Source organism: Otolemur garnettii, unplaced genomic scaffold (genome assembly GCF_000181295.1).
Source record: "Otolemur garnettii isolate 467f Iridium unplaced genomic scaffold, OtoGar3 scaffold00122, whole genome shotgun sequence".
NCBI lineage: Eukaryota > Metazoa > Chordata > Mammalia > Primates > Galagidae > Otolemur > Otolemur garnettii.
Genome location: NW_003852517.1, coordinates 841,499 through 865,239, shown reverse-complemented (window position 1 = coordinate 865,239; position 23,741 = coordinate 841,499). Strand labels below are relative to the sequence as shown.

The 23,741-nt window shown below is 30.8% G+C and overlaps 1 protein-coding gene across 2 annotated transcripts in view; it reads right to left on the bottom strand.

The window, feature by feature from the left end:
* The window catches only part of NECTIN3 (nectin cell adhesion molecule 3), a 122,910-nt gene that overhangs the window by 48,758 nt on the left and 50,411 nt on the right, over positions 1–23,741 (bottom strand). Inside the window, exons 5-7 of one of the 2 annotated variants that reach the window (XM_023517819.1) lie at positions 20,841–20,992; positions 2,442–2,580; positions 64–148 (exon numbers count right to left, since the gene is read on the bottom strand). In XM_023517819.1, coding sequence (XP_023373587.1) covers positions 64–148; positions 2,442–2,580; positions 20,841–20,992 — 376 coding nt within the window. Of the gene's footprint in view, positions 1–63; positions 149–2,441; positions 2,581–13,026; positions 14,362–20,840; positions 20,993–23,741 lie in introns of those variants that run through there. The other variant, XM_003797682.3, reaches the window with a different exon arrangement.

The window sequence follows — 23,741 nt, the reverse complement described above, 5'->3', positions numbered from 1 at the left end:
TATAAAGTAATAGCACTTTTTATCATATTTTACATTATTTCAAGTATACTCATAAACACATACCTGATATAGAAGGTCTTTCTGAGGCAAAGGTGGGGATCGTTCTTCATACGTAGGAGGTGGTTTATGTGTGGGTGGAAGGTCGATCCTGCATTAAAAAGGTTAAAAACTGTGACTGTTACATTTATCCTCCTGGCCCCCCCCCCAAAAGAAGAGAATAAAAAATCAAGGTTCTCATTAGGTTTTTCAAAAATATTTCTTTGTTTTGAAGATATTTTCTTTATACTACATACATAGTACTCCTACTAGCCTACATGTTTAAATCAGTTCTTGTATTTCCAGTAATCTATGAAAGATACAAAATGAAACATTGGTTCTAATGTTCCAAAGTTTACAACCAGTCTAATTAACTTATAATTAAAGAAGCAATTCAATAGAAGCATTTTTGAAAATTATTATTCAGCAAGTCATCTAGTATATGACCAGTTCAAATACTGCATATTTTTCTATTTGACTATGTCTGCAAACTTTTTGAAAATTGTCAAATACATGTGTTATTACACTTTCTTTCAAAGTGTTGTAAAAGTGATTTAAAATACTACCTCACAATGATAACGAAAAAAAAAAAGCTTATACTGTATTTTGAGAATACTTCCAAAACTGTTTTTCAAAAGCCTTGGAATACTCACCACATACACTAAACAAATGAAGATTTTGTTTTTAATTCTTTGAGATAGTCTTTCTCTGTCACCCAAGCTAGAGTGCTGTAGCCTCAGTCAAGCTAACAATGACCTCAAACTCCTGGATTCTAGTAACCCTCTTGCCACAGCCTCCTGAGTAACTGAAACTACAGAGGCATGCTGACATGCATGGCTAATTTTTCTATTTTTCAGTAGAGACAGGGCCTCTCTTTGCTCAGGATGGTCTGGTCTTAAACTCCTGATTCAAGCAACCTCATGCCTTGGCCTCCCTAGGATTATAAGCATGAGCTATTAACATTTTCAATCTACAGAGCATTATAAACCTTGACATCTAAAATGAACAAAGGAACCTTTCGGAATGTATTTATTTTTGCCAAAATGATGTAACCTATTAAAAACCCCTGTATTTTCATATATTTTAAATATCATTTAGTCATAACAAAATATTTTTAAATATGCTTTACTGCTGTCTGCATTTTAGAAAATGATTTTATATATGCATATATTCTCACACTATTGAAGATCACAGATAATTTTCAGTACTTGCGATTAGTAAATCAAGCAAATGCTTATCTATTTTAAAGGATAAGGAGAATGAAAGTTACAGAAGCTTAAGTAATAAATTCTTTGTGGTCTAATAACTTCTCCATAAAGATATAAGTTAATATGTTAAATAAAATCCAAACAATAAAATGATTACATTAATTAGCCTACTAGTAAATCATGTTTTTGAAATTTAAAAAAAACCTGAGATGATCTGGTAACTAAGATTACATCATATGCTAGTCACTCATGAAATATTAAAGCACTCTAGTCTCACAAGCATTACACGAAAGAAGCATTTCATCAACTTTTATTTAAAATATAATTGCTTCTTTTCATCTAATGAAAATTACTGCAAATTTCTAGCTCTAACAAGCCGTAGGCCATTTAGGTAAGAAAACTGAAGCTCATGGGAGGTTGCGTGTTGTCCATGGTCATACTACTAATTTGATTCCAATAGAGCTGAAACTGACACCCAAGTGTCTTTAATCCAAAAAGACTAGTGCTATAACTGTGCCAGATTAGTGAAGCAAACACATACAGTAAGCATTTATAAAGACAGAAGAAATACATATATTCTTTGAAAGCCAGACTTATATCTTAATATAAACCACACAAGAAACAATACCATTAATACAGAACTTCACAATTCTCATCACAATCATCATTAGTCATTTAATTCTACAGAAAAGTGTCATTTCTGCTTTATAATTCTATCTCAATGACTAGACTAAAACTATTGCTTATCTTTTAAAGAAAAACGTGCATATTTTATAATTCACCAAAACCAAGTATTTTTCTTTAGGGAAAAAGCTTTAAAATGTTGTGTATTTAATAACTCTACATAGTTGAAAGATACATCTACACATGAGACAAACATATACAATCTGAAGAACTAAAAATTCTAAGATATTTTTATTTTTTATGTCTTCTAAATACTACTTCATCAAAGGCCTACATTTCTATTCTGAAGGCAAGACAGCATATCAAAATCTGTCTCTAGTAGACCCTTGACAGTGTTCAATTTACCAAGATGTAGTTTGAGACATTCGGATGAAACCAGTGTCAATTGACAAAGGCATATCATTATCTTCACTTCCATTACTTAAATGAGTAGCTGTAAATTAAAGGCTACTCATATCAAGACTGCTGTATACTAAATATTCTGAGTTAAACATTGGCAAAAAAGTTACCTACACTTTGTCAAGATAGGATGGTCTCTTTTTTCGAGGTGTCAGCAACACAGTCACAAAGATAGCAATGATGAAAAGGGCAAGGACAGCTCCAATTACAGCTCCAGCTACAGCTATGGAAGATGTCTGCTTAAATGGAACATCTGTAAAGTAATAAAAATTAGGTTTTTCAAACAATTTTTAAAGAGTTCTTAAAATTGTATATCTTAATTTCTACAACAGGCAAAAACTATTTGATTGAAGTATGTTATTAAACAGGCAGCTGAAAGGACCTCAAATTTGATTCATTAGTTTTAGCAGCATTAGGCTAACATCCTTCATTGTTATATCAGCTGGGTACCCCAGGTTTGTTCTTTCAAAATTATGTAAAACCCCTACACAGACATCAATAAGTGAATCTATTCTCTGGGCCATCAATGTCTAGAGAAGAAAAGAAGATAGAGAAAAAAATGTAACAAATTTATGTTATTATAAAAGATGATAAAACACCAATATTCCTTAAGAGAAATGACCAGACATTTGTGATTTTTATTCTATTAAAATAATAAAAAAGTTTTATTAATGAAAACAAAAACCTTCAAGAGAAAAGCAAATACCCAATATTAAATAAATATCAAAAAGTGACACTGAACGTTATAAAATTTTTAAATATTTTAAAATAGAAGTATTAAAAAAGAACTTGCACAGAGGTTCCTTTAATTCATGTACATTTAATACAAAGTACACTTGAAATAGCTTTTCTACTACAAACTTAAACAGAAATCCTTTCCTATTCCCTGACTATAAGCATACTGTATCATTTCTGAATATCATTTCTCTTTCCCAGACTATAACCACAAATTTAGAACATATTTAACAGTTAGCATTTCACATTTTTCTAAACAATTGAGTCCCGCTATTTTGTAACTCCCAAATGAGAAAATCTACTGAAATTATTACAACTATTTATTTTCAATTATGTATTAAGAGATATGGCAAAGCCATCAAGCCTTTTATGTTAAGTATTAATAATTTCAGCTAGGTTAACTCTAATAACTAAATTTTGTGGGGTATACACAATATTAAGTTATGTTCCTTCATATACATGATTTTATCTTTCTAACCAATAAGATATCAACGATCACATTATATGAATAAAGATAACTACAATTCTAAAGTTAGTTAATCTGCGTAAGACTGTTCCATCAATAAATAGGAGGAAACCACAAGTAAAGGTTGGAGTAGGGCAGAAATCTCCACTCCATGCCTGGGGAGAAAATGTCCTTTATAACATCTAATGTAAACTTGCTATTTGAGTCCCTTGGTTGGTAATAAAGAGATTTTAGTTTCACTTACACTCTTAAATAATTGTAGTAATTGTTGAAATCCACACCTGGCAAATTTACAGAATTAAAGCACTGTTGATTTTGAAATATATTTTAGCTACTTACCATTATAGTTATTTCCGTATAAACACATAGAAGTATTTTGTGACTGTTTTTATTAAAATGCAAGTCACATGGTTTTTTAGATTGCTAAAAAGAATGTTTTATTTTCTTTTCAACTGTAAAAATATCTTTAGCAAATAATCCTAAATTTATTTATTAGTGAGTCATTTTGTTAGCCTCATTCTAGACTAAAACTCTTACACCAAATAAGTGCAAGCACTTATTTCAATCATCTTTCCAACAAGGAATAGAATCTAAGAATAGCAAAAATAATACGTAATTATTTTGAACATTATAACCCACTTTCAATTCTTGACATCACCCTCATTTGCTAATATAAGCCTATGTTGCTCATTTCTCTAATCCCCATCTTCACTTGAGTATGTGCTACATGAGAAAAAGATTTGTAATTATAGTACAAATAGTACTCTACACTTGTAAATGTTAGAGAGATCTGGGGTTATAGATAATCTGTTCTATATTATCATTCTTCCCACCATATAGATTACAGCTTTGACCACTGTACATAGCTATAAAATAAATGATTCTATTCAGTCTTTAATAAGAAATGAAATGAAAACTATTAACATTATGTGATTTGACCATCATACACCTAGTCAATGGCACAAATAAAATCTTAACTGTTGAGTACGCTACTTACTTCACACTAGTTATCTTAAAGGTCTCCGTTTCATGGAAATCTTTCTTTTGCTAAAAGAACCCTATCATGTTCGCCCAAGTGTACAGAAAATTTAAATTTTTGTTCCTATTTTAATCATAATGAGAAAACTAATACCATATGTATAATACTTCCAAAGTCACTTCACAAAATCTAGGTTACTCTTTGAATAAACCCAAATTAAGATTCTCTATCTATCATTATAAATTCTACATCAAATGACACATTTCCTTTAAGAAGGCTTTTCACTTAATTTTAGCAATAATCTGAAATTTGGTAATGCTCAGTAAGTAATAAAACATAATCTCATATATTTTTAATACCCTACATTAATTTCTAACTGTAAATATAGTTAAAATCCTCAAGTAATTCTCAAGTCTCTAGATGGTATTTCTACAACATTTTAATTATGATCTACTTATCCAATTCTGTCACATTAGTCATAATTTCTAGCTTCTAGGTTTCAACAACTCAGAGTTGACTGTATATATACAAGACTTTATTCTATCTTAATTTGGGCATCTTTATTTCATCTCTTCCCATCCATCCTTTGTTCATATTTATCCCCTCTCTTTTGCATATCTCTTCCTGCTATCAGAACAGGCTGGGAAGTGCTGAAATGAGCAATTGGAAGAAAAACTAGGTATGAATCCATTTACCAACTAGATAATCTATTTCACTGAGTAATTATGTCAAATACATATATAAGACAGATTTCATATTTTCATTTGATTCCATCAACTGAGAAAAAATAGAGAAGTAATATACTTCAAGTATTAAAAAAATATTAACAGTTGATGAAAATTAGTATAAAATGCAAAGGAAAAGCTGATATCTTTTGGTTTCAAGACCAAATACTTTGATAAAAATTGAGAATCTGACTCCAACACTGCCTCTTCCACATCCCTGCCCACATAAACACATACATACAACATAGACATTATATTCCAACAAAACCAGTACAAAGGAAAGTAATTAAGTGAACAAATGTGTAACATATGGCATGTGAAACACTAGTTTCTTAAGTAAGTGACATGAAGCAACACTAGCATCACCCAAAGAGATGTTCCACTAAATCTAACGATATGCTTACAAGTAACAGGAAACAAAAAGACAAAAGTGGTAAAATATTTACCATTATAAGATGCTGCATATGTCTCTTAAAAGCACAGCATGCTGTTATCACAGCAATTATAGTTAACACACATTCACAGAAACTCACCTCCAAAAAACAAAAAATAACATTCCCCAATACAAAAGTAAAAGTATACTCTCTAAAGATATTATGCATACAAGGTCAATTAAGCTTACGATAAGTATACTGCCACAAAATAAAGATATTATGCATATGAGGTTGGACAATTAAGTTCGCAAACTCACCCTACAGAAAGTGTCGCATACCTTATTGCTGGATATCATTACAGTCACTTTTGAGGAAGCTAAAGCAATTTTGAAACTCTTTTTCTGGTTGGCCATCAGAACTGTCATTGTACCAAAGTTGGACAATTAAATTCACTAACTCATCCTAGAAAAAGTGCTACAACCTCTTTACTAAATATCACTGTGATCATCTTCAAATTACTTCCCTTAGCCATCTGGTGACTATAGTGATATTTAGTAATGAAGTATGTAGCACCTTTTCTAGGACAAGTTCGCAAATTTGTCAGGCCTTGTATGACAAAAGCTCTGATTGTCATTCCATAAAAGGAGTTCCAAAACTGCTCTAAAGGGTAGAATGGGTCCCAGCATCAGTGCATAGCTTCCTAAAGAGAGTATCTTCCAGGTGACCACAGTGATATTCAGCAATGAGGTATGTGGAACTTTCTCTAGGATGAGTTTGTGAACTTAATTGTCCAAACTTACATGTCTTTGGGAGAAAATGTTTTAAAATCAACCAGTTATAAACCATACCAAAAAGTTAAATATAGATAACAGAATTTTTGAAAAAATATATATGTAAATAATAAAGTTTTCATCACTCTGATACAAATATTTTTAAAATGTGAAAACTACTATGTACAGATAATTCATATTTAAGGATATAAATCTAATCTGAGACATAATATCCTTTTTTTCTCTTTAGTCCCTTTACCAAAACTTCAGTGATGACATCACATAATTCACAAGTTAATGTAGTAGCCTACAAACTTACCTTCCCACCTTTTATTTATTCCCATACTACTTATCACTGTACTACAACTTTTTCCCTATAAAGAATTCCATTCTTTACTTTTCAATAGCCCCTTTAATATTTTATCTTCTCAATATGACATCTTAGCCTTCATAGACATTCAAATATTTATCTCATTACCTTTGAATAAAAGTGCTCTATTTGGGTTAAGTCTCCTCAGCCTCTATCCAACAAATTACCAAGACCTTACTTTGTGCCAGGTCTTGTGCTAAGTACTAAGAATGAAAAGTCCCTGTCCTCACATTATAGAGTAAAATCACCAAAGTGGGGTCGCCAAATGTACAAAATTCATCCAGTGAAGTAAGTATAGAAATAGTCACTTATCTAAAAAATAAAAAATAAAAATAGATGTTGACTAGTATATAATACATGGATTGGCACTGGTAGCTGTACTTGCCCAGGTGTCTGGTATTTACCTGTCACACAGGGCACCCATGATATTATATGAGGAAAGTGGACTCTGACAGATCCAGAACAAATCAAGTAGACAGTTATACCTTCACTTGGCTGTTCTTTCTCAGCATAATCAACATCCTGTGACTCCTATGATTTATGTGAGTTCAGCTGAATGAACAAATAACTTATCTAGGTGCAACCAATAGTCAAAAAAGTATAGGGAAATTGCATGACTGCCCCAAGAAACAGATGAATACCAGACACATGGACTTAGTGGAGTTGTCAGTGCTAATCTACATATCATATACTAGTAAACATTTATTCTTAGTAAATAACATTCCTGTAAAGAACTGGCAGAATAAACGTAATACCAATAACATGGGCACAAATTAAAAAAAAAAACTGATTATCTTACTCCCAACACACAAACTTTATCAATTACATTATGATGTAAAACTATGGCAATCTAATGAGATGTGACAAGTCAACTGAAAAAATTCACATACATTAGGAAATGAGGTAAAATATACATTTATACTTACTTATTAACAAAAAACCTCATGCTAAACCTATCTGTGCGGAAAATACTAGCTAATGTGAAAGTCAGGTTTGTGATTAGCAAGACATTGAAAAACCAATTATCTTAAACATGAAGACAAGCTCTAAAAATAGTAGTTGGGATGAAATTAAGCTCCCAAACAATACTTCTTCCATTTGAGTCTAATGTTTTTGAGAGATGGCATTTTACTTACCACATCTAAAGGCTACATATCAACATACTCTGAACATGGAATGAGATCTTTGACTCACTGAACCAAAAAGTATAAAATCAAGATTAAAAATAAATATGGCACGTTTAATCATGTACCTTTGAGTAAGATAAAAGGTTAACTTTTAAAATGAAATGCAAGCATAGTTTCCTAAAATACTAGTTTGTGTTTAGTGAGAAAAATATTGACATGCTTAAAGCATTTTATCAGGCAAAAGATCAATTTTTGAACATTTTATAATGCATATAGCACACTGCTATGATTGGAGCACATACAAAACTTCTGATATGTACAATCTAAAGTTTTCACTGATCTAGAGAGGACAGGTAAAAACTAGAAGAAAATGTGCAGTTATAATAGTTTTAGGTAGCAGTCATTTATTCTAAAGGTAAAACAAAATTTCATAAATCTATCTTTTAAGCTACAGCTTAAATATGGGTAGGTTTCCCAGTATGGTAGAGGAAGGGGAATTCTAAGTTAAGGGAATAGCATTAACATAATTATTCAGATATGTAAGCATATGGTATAATTAAAAGACAGCTACTAGACGTAGACGTTGAGTAAATTCTCTGTTAATAGATCTAGGCACTGAGCATCAAATGGCTACACACACACACATACACACACAACACATATGGAAGAACATACCACCACTAAGGATGAAGTAATCTTGCCCCATTGCCCATTCCCCCGAAAAAAATCAACCTTTTATCTAACCAGGGCTCTAGATCTTAATACCAATTTAGGCAAAATAAAGAGGAATGCATTTGGGAAACAATTGCAATAATTCAAACTGGGAAACTATAGAAATAATGAAGCAATTTCATCAACAAATAAATTGCAAGGGAAAATGGGGGGCAGGCACTGATTAAAAGATATTTCTAGCTATCTTCATGTATGGATATGGGTTTTGATTAAAACGGTAAAATATGTATGATTAGGAATGGGAACACTTAATACTTGAAATTAAGGAATTATTAAATTTTGGCATAATAATGATATTATAGTTACCTTTTAAAATGATCCCTATCTTTTAGAGCTACATACTGACTTATTTATAGATGAAATATGGCAGGAGGGATTAAGTAGGGTGATCTTTGAGTGAAATAAGATTGACTATGAATTGACAATAGTTAGAACTAGTAGTACATGGAGGTCAATTTAACCCTTCTGTCCTATTTTTGTGTAATTTTCCAAAATAAAAGTTGTTTTGTTTGTTTGTTCTTAAAAGAAAAAGGAGTGGGGCTAGACATCTAGATCTAGTTACACCTGGCTTTCAGATAAAACGGTCACTTACAATTAGGTTTCTCCTGGGGTATTTCTAATAATTGAGACTGTCTACTTAAGTATCAGTATCACACATGTAAGGAAATGAGGCTTTGAATTATTCTCAAGTTTTGAGGATTATTCACATTTTAAAGTTATTGTTCTAAAGGTCATTTTCAGTTTGCTGTATTCACATTGCACAGACAGAATGACAGCGGTTATTGACTAAAAGTCAAATAAAACAAAACTTAACCCCAAATTCAATCATATTTTACCCTTCTAAATTGAAATGAACATAAATGTTACCAAAGTTTGAGGGGGGAAAAATGATGACTAAAGGCACATAAGGCAAAAACTTTTGTAAATCAATGTTTAGTTTCAAACTCTTGATGAAATCCTATCACTAATCAAGTCAAAGTAGTCAAATAGATTTTTTTTTGAAAAAAGGGTCACTGACTGAAATATAATATAGAATATAATCAAGAAAACAAATATATAAAGAGAGCATTTGAAAACATATGAAACTTGATGGACTATGTACTATTCAAAGTCTCTTTCAAGAATGTGCTTTTATTGGTATACCAAGAAGGAAACAAAACAACTCATTCAAATTATATATTATTGAAACCAAACCAAACCAAACAAAAACAACAAAAAATGCTGTTATTCTAGAATAATTTAACGTTTGGGAAAAAAGTAACATTATCTAAAATGTGAGAAATAAGAAACAAGAGTGATGCATCACAAGGTCCTTACAAACAATTCAAAACAATGGCACTTCTAATTTTCTAATCAAAGCAGCTCACAAACAATAAGTAAAAACATTAAACAGAAATTTAAGAATTATTTTTTGAAATGTTAATTACAAACAGAAAGCAAATATGATAAAATATGACTCATGCCAAAGTAACAGTAAGAACAAGATATCTTGTAGATGTGTACAGAAACAAGATAATTTATGACTATGCAATGTTATTTATGATGTATATATGAAATAGAATTAAGTGGTTATGGTTAATTAAAATCAAATTTTATCATGGCCAACGTGCCAATTATCCTTAACCTAATATTATGTCTTGCTTCGGGAAGAGAAATACAAGGCCACGCAATTAAGTTCATGAAGTTGTCCTAGAAAAAGTGCTACATACCTCATTACTGAGTCTCACTACGGTACCAGATGATCAAAGGGAGTACTTAGAAAGTGACCATAGTGAGTTTCAGCATTGAGGTATGTAATGGTTTTTCTAGGATGAGTTCTCAAACTTAAATGTCTGATCCCATATAAAATAGGTTTCTAATCCCCACAAAGCATTAATTTTGATAATTAAAATAAATAGGGTTACACACATACAAACACACATGCACACACTCTAGCAAATATCATAACGAGGCCAAGGAAGGTAATAAAGAGCATGAGCTTATTGCAGAAATATACTTCTAAAGAATTTTTAAAAAACTTTTATTTAAAGATTCATTGCATGGCTATTGGGGCTAACACCTTAATACATAACTTGATAAAAAAAAAATTATCACTAGTACAAACTTAAATGAAATCCAAACCCAATATACCAAAAAATCTGAGGAAGAAGCTTTATATGGCTGGTGCATTTCTAATTAACAAGTAAACAGGAAAGACAATCCAATCTATAATTTACTCTATTAGAATTAAAAATTCAATGTGAGTAGCATTTCTTTCTTATATTTTACACTGATTACTTCTATACATTAACAACTTCTTACTTGTCCATACACTTTGTTTTAGCAGCATTTGCCAAAACCAAAATCAAATCAGATGTTTTCCCATATGACTACATCTCTCAGTTTTTGCACTTACAAATTATACTTTACTATAGCCCCTTAATGTGAAACATTTAGCCATAGTTACCTTATAAAACTTTCCTGTATTTGACTATCAGAAGCAATACATATTAGTGAAAAACCTTAGTGGTTTCTTTAACAGTAGCCTTATCAAATAGAACACTATTAGGCACATGGCAAAAAATTTCAACTATTAAGTATTTCTTCAATATCACTTCTAAAGTTAACTCCTCACTTACTGAAGTTTTAATGTATTTTACTAAAAATGGCAGGAAAAATAAGAGTTGCATTCATCTTCACTGCATTATTGAAATATTTTAGGCAGTACAAAAGAAAACCCTCAAGTGAATACAAAAATGTCAAAACTGTTCAAACCTGTATGAAAGAAATAAATATAAATATGGACAAAAAATAGAAAATAAAAACCTTTTTATCTTTCCTAAGACAGTACAATTTTCATATATATCTGTCAATTAGTTGTGCATATCACTGTTACTCAAAAACTAATTTAATAAAATGTTTATTTAATATGACAAATCTTTATGTAAGCAAACATAAAGTTCTAATAAACAATAGTGCAATGTTTCCAAAAGTCTTTAGTACTATGTCAGATTCTTAAAATTTAGAAACCTTTTAGTTTGTCAAATGATTAAGGTACAGAACATGTCAAATACTTACTTGTAGTTTTCCAGGTCACCCTCTCCCATAAAGAAAATTAAAAAAATAATAACAATGTAACCACACAATGGCCATAACGTAAATGAAAGTTTCTACTCAGTAAAGTTAATAGTTATATTTTTGATATATAGTTCTTAAAATATATCACAAATTTTCTTCAAATTATACTCAAGATTTATACAGAATCCTAAATATGATTATTCTGGTTAGAATCCCCATCTATGTCATGGGGTTATCATTGTTGCTATTTAAATAAAAAATAAAAATCACTTCAAACAGTGTATTATCAAGAAAGTGTTCTTCCAATGACTTGGAATAAAGGATCTAAGTTTTTGTATATACGTGGTTATAAAACCCAGATTTTTTAACAGGGTATCAGTGAACTTTAACTATATTCTTAACCTGATATTATAGTCTTATACTAAGTATAAGGAAAGATAAATAAAATAGGTTTCTAATTTCCACAAAATACTGCTAGTTAAAGGAAATAGTTTATAGTCCCTAGAATAAAGCTTTCACTACTTGCAATACACTATGAAAATGTTAGAATTTTGATTTTTTTAGATTTAATGAGGATTGGAGGAGGGGGGTGATAGGAAGGGTTAAAAATGTAATTACTTTACCTTTTTATTTGAAAAATAATTTATGATTCTCCTTTCACTTCATTCCCCTGGCAATACAGTCCTTTTTATCAAATGAATCATTAATTAAAAAACCATTCTTTAGGTTTCAAAATAGTTATTGTTATAATTTTACAGAATTTCACTGTATACTCTGTTTTAGCAGTATTTACCAAAAGCAATTTAATTGCCTTAAAAAGAAGAACCAGATTTGAAGATTTATATAACATTTCTTTCTCGAAAGAGACATGATTCTAGAAAGAATAGATTTAATTATGTAAAAAAACAAAAACAAAAAAACTCATGGTATGTTTCCAGTTTTAATTGGAAAAACAAAAATCTTGAAATACATACACACATTTAGAAGGAAAAATGAGATGAACTGCCAATATCCATCAGCAAGTATTACTGATTGGTTCTGTAATTCAGATTTTCCTAGTTAAATCCCAAATTTCCCAGTTTATTCTAAATAGTTTTTCTATACATTTACCCGTTTGAGTATCAACATTAAATAATTAAAACCAAATGGTGTCAAAAATTCTTTCTATAGATTCTTGGAGAAGTCTCATTTCCAAAACTAGTACTCCTGTACACTGCAATGCCCTCTCTGTGCTGTTTCAACTGCATACCAACTTTTCATTACTAAGTGTATAGTTAATACATAAGGCATCTGAATAAGACTACTGCTAATGAACCAAAATCCATGTTCACATAATATTTTTCCAGAGATGAAAAAAATTATAATTATCATGTTTAGAATGCATGTATTTTATTACTTTTATAGGTTATTTTGGACAAAAATATTGACCAGCTAATAATAATGCTCTTTCACACATCATGTTCACTGAGTTTACTACCACAGCTTTAGTGCAACAAAATATCTCTGAAAAGCCACTCTACAGTAATTATGGCAAGGCTCATTAAAATGCAGAGGTAAGATTCCATTTGTATAGAAACTTGGAAAATAATGTTTGAAAAGGAAAGATGTTCCATCAGGCTAAATATTTTTTGTATACTAAAAATATATATAAACATTTCTTGGATTAGTTTTATAGTCAATTTTGATGCAGTATCATTTAGTGGTAACAAATTTTGAGAGGTATATGTTTAACAAACATTATACTTAAGATTATAGTCTTAGGTAAACATTTAATACACAATGGCAAGGTAGTTTCCTTTTTTTTTTTTAATTTTTGTACCAAAAAAGTCATACACTTAATGTTGACATTTCTTCTTACCTGTGTGCCTCAGACCAATAAAGTACTCTGCATTAAAATTTAAATCTTGAGACAGTAGTACAGCATTGAAAAAAATTGTAAAGCAGCTTAGATACATTGAACCCAGATTTTACATTTTCATTTGTCAGATTATAATATAAAAAGCTTGAAAATCAACTTGAAAAAGCTTATCCTTCCTCAAGAAAAAGTATGAACAATCTGAAAATGATCAACAAGTATGAATGCAACATTGTACATAGTGAAACCACATTTAGTGGTTGCTAAACATACCACTCCCTCCTGGAAATTACGGAACCATCTACATGTGAAACTAAGTCATCTTCATTCTCGTCATAATGTTCATCATTGACGAACTTCATTCCCATTTTTAGATTTTCATAATAATCCATGGGTCTTTCAAACCTATTAAGATTTTCTACATTGTTCCACTGAGTTTTTTCAGGCTCTTCTAAATAGTCTTTACGTATTAGATTGTTCACTGGATTTTTGTTTTCTTTTTTTACACTGTCTGGGTAAGAATCAAGCTCATCTTGTTGAAGAACATCTATTTGTGATTCTTTTTGCATATCTGATGGTGGAATGTAGTTCTTGGCAAAGTAGTCTCCACGAAACGTCCGTCTTCTCCTATAGCAGAATATTCCAGCCAAAACACTTACAAGTACTATGAAGAGAGCCCCACCCACTACACTAGCAATAATTGTGCCAATTGTGTCATCCTTAATTGTTGCCAAAGTTGACAATGGGAAAGGCAATTTTTTATGTTCTGTTGCTAGATCCTCGATGTCAGCAGTTGAGGGACGCCACTGAATTGTAGGCTGAAGTGTGGTAGTAGTAGGAGGATCTAATGGAAACAGTAAAGATAGACAAGACACAGAAAGGCAAAGAATGTCAATGCAGGCTGATAAAGCAGCAAGTTGAAAAGACAGCACAGTTAATGAATATATACTCATAGTAATGATAGTTTTTCATTCTTAATTTTATTACAATTAGAAGGCTGTGGTACTTAATATTGTTTAAAAACTGACACTCAGTCAGTTACCAATGAAGAGAAAGAACAAACCCTATAGCATAAACCCTAAATTATTCTACTCCAAGTTTAAAAGTGATACTGTGTTCCAGAAAATAGGTACTAATTGTTTTAAATAAAGAATATTACTTAAGCATCCTATACATAACTGGCTGAAGAATTATCATAAACATTAAATCAAAATCAAATTCACATTTTCTTAGCCAATAGCACGAGAAAATAAAATGAAAGAAAAATTAAAATTTTCTTAATATCCATTTTTACCTAAAATGGTTTATTTTCATAATATCTGAACTTATCTTTAAAAGAATGAAAAACTATAGATTCTTGTTAAGTGGACACAGTATGAACTGTTGGTTTAATAATTCTCTCAAAAATATTTTCTTTACAAAAATTCTAAAGATATTCAGAAAAGAGATATATAGTAAATACTATTAATTACTAATTAAAAATTTTAAAAGATTGGTTTAAACTGTTACCCAGATGGCCTATTATCAAATAAAACTAATAGAAAACATAAAAATATAAATTACAAAGTAATAAAAATGTTGTATATAATACCCCATGGGTAAGATAATAGAACATTTAGGAAACTAAAGAATTTCCACTATATCTGCAAAATTTAATGCCATTGCTTTAGGATAGTATCACAAAGAGTAGCTAATATTTTAGAGAGAACATTCTAATAATATTTAAATATTAGATGTAAATGAACCTCTGTATTGATATTAGATTACAGAGTAGCCATTAATACTAAGAAGCAACTAAATATACGTAGTAAAAATTAAAGATTGGTTAATTGTCAATCAAGTATTTACAGGTCATGTTATACACAATTCTAGAGTTTAAAGAAACAGTAAGTCTAAAAATCTCTTCATAGGTAAAAAAAGACCCAAATGGTAACTTTCTAAAATTAATTTTTAAATGAATGGTACTGATAGAGCTCTTAAAAAATGATTGTTAGAAAAATACTAAATCTACATGGGGTAAGTCATTCTAATATTACAAGCTAAAGTAAAATACTTACTGAAACAGGTTTCATCACGGAATGCCATATGTGTAGAATGTGGTAAAAATTTAGCAAGTATAGTATAAAGTTTTACAAGTATATTATAACTAATTTCCTATGAGTTTAACTTAATGTAACAGGTAACCCTGTCAACTACTTTGAAGTGCATATTAGCTACCATAGCATATGTAAGTGAATCAAGGATGTTCTAATTTATAAGAACATATTCACTAACTGGACAAATTCAATCTTAAGAAAACAACTATGGGATTGAAGGATCATGCCTGCTATAAAAGTAGTAAAGCCTCACGGGATTCAACTTCATAGAATTAGATGCTGAAGAAATAGCCTAAACATTAAATCACTTGTAAGACAACTATCATATTTTCCGAGGAAGCAAGAGTAAGGGGAAAGTCAAGTTGTCAAGTACTGAATGTCATCTTTACAATGATTTCCAAACAAAGAAGTATTAAAATAAAATGGCATCAACACATTTAAATAACAGTACAAGTCATCTTAGTGGATTAGTTATAATTAACATACTTTTGTGCCTGTAAGATTATTAAAGGTTTTGGTATCTCTTGATATGCTAGTTTTCTCAGAACACTGAATATAGCCAAACTCTCACCAAAATATAAGTGAACATTTCTACCAAGTAGCATCCAAAAACACACAAAAAAGGCTTTTCTTGTATCTACATGCAATGTTCATTATATGAACACACATAATTATTATCCATTTCACTCAAATTAAAATATAGCTTTCAGAAAAACATAACAAAATTTTTTTTTAATTTTATGCTATTTAATTTGGTTAGTGGTTCTAGAAATGTTTCAATCCACCACTACTCCTTAACCAGTGTTAAAAATAGCATAACTTTATGACTGGTATCATTTCATGAAGGAAGGACTCTTGCTAATACTTTATTGTGTCTTAAGCAATGGATATATGACAATGCATATAAAAAATTTACTTCTGTTTTCTGATTTAGAAAGAGAGTCATACTTCCTCTAAGGAAGCAGTTTTATTTTTTAATCAACAATAGCTACTTATTTAGCATGATTTAAAATCTTTCCCAATGGCATTTCTTATTTTTTTAGTAAGACATTATTTTTCATACATTTTGCCAAATGTTCATTAAATGAGTATATAACGGATATAATTATTCTAAGTTCTCCTCACCCAAGTGAAGAACTTTTTAAATTTATTTTTCTAACTAACAAGTTCTGTCAAAAAGAAGAACAAATAGTTAAGCAAGACCTCTACAGCTATTTTTGCCTAATAGTTACTGTATCAAAAAAAAAAGTAAATGGATACTTATTTTTCTTTTATATTTTAAAACTTTAAAGTGTTATTTAAGTAAACAAACTCATTCATTTTAAACTTTAAGGATTGCCAAGTAAGTGTTAATTCTTAAAGTTTAATGCCATACCTTGATCCTAAAATCAGTATGACCCGAAATTCAAGTTTTACACAAGAATATGAGTTTTACAAATGGGAACAGTTATTTTATATATATATATAATTAACTATAAAATAGTTATTTAATATATATAATAATTTAATATAACAAATCTGCTTTTCTATTTTCTGATATCAGTTAGGAAGTAAATATACACTAAAGCCAACTATAAAAATAATTTCCAGCCATTAATAGGTACTAAACAAGGAGCCACTGTACCACTCCCATTTAGTTAAATACTGAAATCTTTTTTTTTTTTTTCAGCCAGGGCTGGGTTTGAACCCGCCACCTCCGGCATATGGTACTGGCACTCTACTCCTTTGAGCCACAGGTGCCTCCCTGAAATCTTGAATCAGTGACTTCTTATCCAAAAATCTTATTATTTATCAATTTGGGAAAATGTGTGATAAGATCAAGATAATTTCCCTTAGTGTTACTAACTCCACTCTGTTCTTTGTGGTTTTTGGAAGCGGGGCTCCTGTCCCCCAGTCCTCTCTTTGGATTCAGTTAATCTGCTGAAGAACATCAAAGAACACCGGGAAACACTTGCTTACATTTATAGAGTTTATTATAAAGGATATTTCACAGGATTCCAATTAAGAGATGGTATCCATCCATTCTGTTCTTAGTAGAACATTTAGTCTCTTGTCACAAGATACCTTTTTTTTTTACATATATTATTAAAATCATTTCTTATGTTTTTTGAGACAGAGTCTCACTTTGTCATCCTTGGTACAGTGCCATGTTATCATAGCTCACAGTAACTTCATACTGTTGGGCTCAAGAGATTTTCTTGCCTCAGCCTCCCAAGTAGGGGGACTATAGATGCCTGCCACAACGCCCAACTATTTTTGGAGGCAGGATCTTACTCTAGCTCAGGGTAGTTTCAAACCTGTGAACTCGGGTGATCCACCTGCCTCAGCCTCCCAGAGTGCTGGGATTACAGGCATGAGCCCTAAAATTGTAAAATAGCCATTTTAATACTATGGTATGAAATCTTTTCTAGATAATAAAGGGTACATATAATAATCAAAAAAATTTGATTGCTTACTCTTGTGCAAATTATGACCTCTTACTCTGATAAAAGCCTACCAGGTTTTACTAAGTAGTCATTTTGAAAAGGCAGCATTGTATCTAGAATACCTGACATATTCCAAGCAGTACTTAAAGGAGTTAACTCAACACAGTACACTATTATCATAAAGTCTAGATAGAAAAGTAATGTCTAATTCTTAATTACTTGAAGTAAAACACCTCATATAACACTGTCTTCTTCTAAAGTACTTAGAGGTAATTGTGATTTTTTCATATTGACTCAAAATTTGATTTTCTCTGTATAAGCCTTAGTAAATGCTGATTAAGAATGTGTAAAGTTTATTACCTATGTTACATCAGTTCCCTCATCAAACAAAACAAAATTACATAAGCAAAGTCTATATTTTTTAATCCGTTCCTGATTGTTTTCTTCTCACATTTATCCACTCATGCAACAAAAGTGTATTAACACCTATTATTTGCTAAACATCATTGCAGATGGTGGAAATATAGCAGTGATTAAAGCAGACAAAAATCTTATCCTCTTAGGATTTATGTTCTAGTGAAAGAAATGACAGATAAGCAAATAAAATATGTAGTAGGTAATATGGCAGTAGTGAAGAAAAAGGCAAAAAAGAAAAAAAAGACAAAGTAGTAAAGGGGTGAAAAGAGAGAGTTTTCAATTTTAAACAGTCATGAAGGAAGACTTCACTGAAAAAGGCGATATTTCAGTAAAGACTTCAAGTGAAGGAAACAGCTATGAGGCTGCCTAGTGGAAGAGTATTCCACTCAGTGGAAAAGTAACTACAGATTTTGAGGTAAGAATGTGCCTGTGTGTTCAAAAAACAGTCAAGTGTTGCTAAGCCAGAGATGTAGTAAGAAATGAGTTCAGAGAGATAATCTGGAACAAAAGGATATATACAGCCTTCTAAGTCACTGTAAAGATTTGGTTTTCATGAGAAATCTATGGAAGGCTCTTAGGAGAGGAGTGATGAGATCTGACACATCCTTTAAAAGAATCACTCTGGCTACTAATTTGATGACAGACTGAGGTGGGGACAAATTCAAAATAGGGATATTAAGTGGCTATTATAGTAGCGAAGCTGACATTGATTAGTTGATGAACTGGGTGAGGTATGAGAAGAAAAGCAAAATCAAGGATAAATATCAAGGGTTATACTTGGAGCAAATGTAAAGCTGGAACAACCAATAACTTAGAGGAAGAGTGGCATAAAAAGAGGTTCAGTGTCAAGAGGCAGTAGAAAGGTCAGGACTTCAGTTTTGAACATGTTTAGTTGTAAATGACTATTAGACTTTGACATAGAGTCAATGATCATTAATAGGCAGTTGGACACACAAGTTAGAATTACTGAGAAGTAGAACCAGAATGTGAGAAGCTATAAATTTAAGGTATCATCACTGGAATCAGTACACATGATTATGCCTAAAATAAGCTTTGATATTTAAATGATTATATAACAATAACATATTGAGCCTAAGATTTACAAGTACAAAATTGTACAACAGAAACATAAAGTAAATAATTCTTAAGTAATCACATTTTAAATTTGTAATTCTTGTGACTTATCTTCTAAGAGACACTAATATACAAATAGGTAACAACCTTCAGATTTCCACCAAAATACCACCACACTGGCAGAAAGGGCTAGCTCTAAGCTTCTTTCTAGAGTTACGGCAAAAAATTCTGAATCTCTACCATATGCCAGACACTAAGCTAACTGCTGAGTATACAGGTGGTGAATAAACCAAATGCAAACTGCTTAATAGTGAGGATAGGTAATAAGCAAAGCATACAAGTATACACTGCAATTGAGTGCTATCAGAAAGAACTGATCTTATATTGAATGATCAAAGACTAAAAATATAACATTTAATAAAAAATAGTATTTCTCTAAAATCTCTTTAGTTTTAGATTTGAACAGACATAAAAACTCTAAGCACTTATTACATATTTACTGTACAAACCTGCATTTCTTAAGGCTCTCTTCTTTTTCATCCTTAATTTCCATTTGTCAAACACTAATACTGCTATCAGTAAGGAGTTGCTCAAAATATTTTTATATAATTCTCACAAATAAGCATTCCATGGATACTTATAGCCACATCCAGGAAAAATATGCTTTTAGTTCTTTATATATTTTATGAATATCCAAATTTATAATTAGCCAAATTAAAAAAACATCATAGTCAAAAATCTAAGTTGTTAGTGGCTTAAGGACAGAAAAGAAACATTTTAAATTTTATTTCATTAAAATATTTTCAGTAGTATTCCTATTTCCCCTCTGTAACACAATAAAGAATAGTACCACGTTAAGTAGCAAACAATGTTATTTAACAAGGCAAGTAATTAAAGTTAATATCCTATTTTATTTATCACACAATTGTATACAAAGTAGTAATCAAAGCAAAAGAAATCTTGCTTGTTTGTGGTGTAAAACACAAGAATCTAGAAAGTCATACAACCTACTAAAGAAATATTCAATACTATTTAATTGAAAAACTATCTGTATATAAAGATATAAATGTATATAAACTTGTATAGACATTTTACATTTTGATGTTTCTTTAAGTAAAGAAATACCATCTTACATATGTATTTCAGATAGGGCTACTTTATCAAATTACTTTAGATTATTTAGGGAAGCCTGATAAGGAGGAATCTGTATCTCTGCAAGTATAAATTACTGCCCAGGATCATATTGTAATTATCACTATTATTACAGAAATATTTTAAATAACTTATTTTACAAGTTGATAGTAACTTACCTGAAATGTAGATGACCTTTTGATCACTTCTTTGACCAAGGGAATTGGTCACTCTACAGATATAAACTCCAGAGTAATTGAAAGTCAGTGGATAGACAAAATGAAGAGTACTGTCTGAAGCCAGCAAACCATCAGGCCACTGTCCATCCAACCTAAATTTTAAAAGCATGAACTTACTTTAAATTTCTTCAAACTATATTTATTGACAGCTAAGTAAAGTCATTACATTTCCGAGATGTTAGTTTAAAAGGAAGTATATTTTAGATAAAATTACTATGAAAGTATGTTAAAAGTAACAAATTTTCATTTTAATAAAGATGAACTTACACATAAAGCCTATTAAGACCACTATTTTTTCAGAATATCAATCTATAAAGTTTAGGTAGGCCAACATAACAGAATGGGAAGAAAGGGGAGAAAAATATATGAAACTCAAAAAGTATATTATTTGAAGACATACATACTGTATCAATGAAATTAAATCTCAGTGAATTATGTACCTATTCATAACACATCTATAATTTTATAGAACCTTGTATAACATGTTTACAGAGCATTATTTTATCAAATCTATACTCTACCCCCTTCCCAAAGAGTCTCTAAAGCAGCAAGACAAGGGTCTTCTTATAAAATAATTTCAACTGTAAGTAGGCATCAGTCACAATAAAAACAAAGAAACCATTTGGTATTAGTAACAACTCTTAAAATAACATCTATACTAATTTGGCTAAGAAGTATGATACCTACAGTACACATTACACTAAACCATATTTAAGTCCCTCTATAAGAACTCTAAATTCACTCGTGAAATAAAACTTAAGTATACTGTTAAAAATCATTTTTCCAATCTGACGGTACCAAAGAAAATATTCATAAGTATTTATTTTGAAACTGTTCTTAAAGCTTAAAAATACTTTTGTTTTAAAAAAAATAAGATGATAACGTCAAGTAAGCCCATATGCTCAAATACTGCAACTTAGGCTAAAAGGATTTTCAAAAAGTTCATTCACTTATTCATTCATTCAATTAATAGGAGCTCACTCTTTGCCATACTCTGCCCTGCTGGTGTTGTTGAGATGCAAGTAAAAAAGATTTGGTCTCTGCCTTCAATGATATAAGTACAACAGAAGATCAACACATCATACAGGGGAAATAAGAACAATAATAAAAAGGTGGAAAGAAGTAAATCAAAATTAGAGAATAGGTACAATGATTTCATTTTAAAATCTCCTGGGAATTAAGTGGAAAAGTAATCAGTAAACTCTTTTGGAGTTGTTAGTACTTTAACTTAGCAATGAAGGAAAAGATAATATTCTTATAGGATTTAAAAAACAAAAACACTCAACCTCTTCTTAGAGGATTTTGAAAAGAACATTTTTGTAAACGTGAGCTTTCAAAAGGTGAATTCTTTTTCTAGGAAGTTAACAATGAATATCAACTAAACCTGTTTAACAATTGCTTTTGTACTTTGACCCACAAATTCTAATGCCTTCAATTCCGAGTAATTTGAAAATGACTTATAATCTTTTAGACTTGTAACTTTGAATAAGCCATAGTTAGAAAAATCTAAATAGCACATTAAACACACAACAAAAGCATCTTCTATTCTCTTGTGCCTATGTTACATGACTTAAATCCATTGTGTGCACCCTCACAAAAACCCTGAATTACTGTTACTCAAGAGGAAATTAAAAACTAGAGACATTAAGACTTATTTAGAAGCTTAGATATTGGGATGAGAATCCAGAACCGCTTGACTTTCAGAAATACCCTATCAAGCAGACATCTTAACTAATGACTGTTTCCCAATCTTAAGAAAATGTAAATGAAAAAAAGCTTTCCTAGTTTTAAAACTGTATCTTTGCTTACTGACAAAGCATTGACCAAATATACTATTGCCTTACTCTCACAAATCCCACCAAAAACAAGGATAGGAATTAAAATGTTATTGAAAAACCTATGAGAAGGAAGAGAACAGGAGGCTGAGAAAAGATGTTTCTCATCCAGAAATGATTTTGCCCAAGGGGACATTTGGCATGTCTAGAGACCACTGTCACAAATAGTGGGGCAAGGTACTACTGGCTTCAGAGGGCAGAAGCCAGGGATGCTTCTAAACACCCTATAATGCAAAGGACTGTCTACCACCAGTAAAGAATTACCTAGCCCCAAATGTCAATAGTTCCAAGGTTAAAAAGCTCTGGTTTAGGGCAAGAATTATTTGTAGATAGCATATGGATTATAAAGTAACCAGTGTAGTCCAAAGAACCCAAGAAAAGTTTGGAGTTTGACTTACTGTACTTCTGAAGGTCAGGAGGCAGAGAACTAGACATAAGGAGATTAGTTAAAACAAAATAATAGATTCCTCCCAAATCTATACCAGGCATTTATCTCATAGACCAAAGAATGAAGGTTAAGTCTAGAAATAAACTGAAAAGCCATGAAGAAAGACTTCCACTTTACTACTAGTAACATCTGAAGCTTCACCAGGAAAACAATGACCTCTCTACTTGATCACTCTAAGTGGAACCTACTAAGGAGTATCTCCACTACAGAGAGACAGTGTCTCCTAAGCACTTCATTTTAACTCCTCACTATGAATGACTAGACGAACAAGTAGATTGAGGAATCATCTGTTAAACAAGTCAGACTCAACAACACCAACAACAAAAACCAAAACCAAAAACCTTAGAGAAAAAAAAAAAAAAAAAAAATAGGAAGCAGAAAAAAAAAATAACAAAGTATCCCTGGGAATAAATTAAAAAGATACATTTATAAAATAGGAAAAGGATGCTATGAAAATGAAGAATGAGAACAAACTGAAAATATGCCCAAGTCTTTTTAAAATCATTAAGTCAATGGCAAAATTAAAAAAAAAAAATCTAGGATAAAACCATTTAAAAA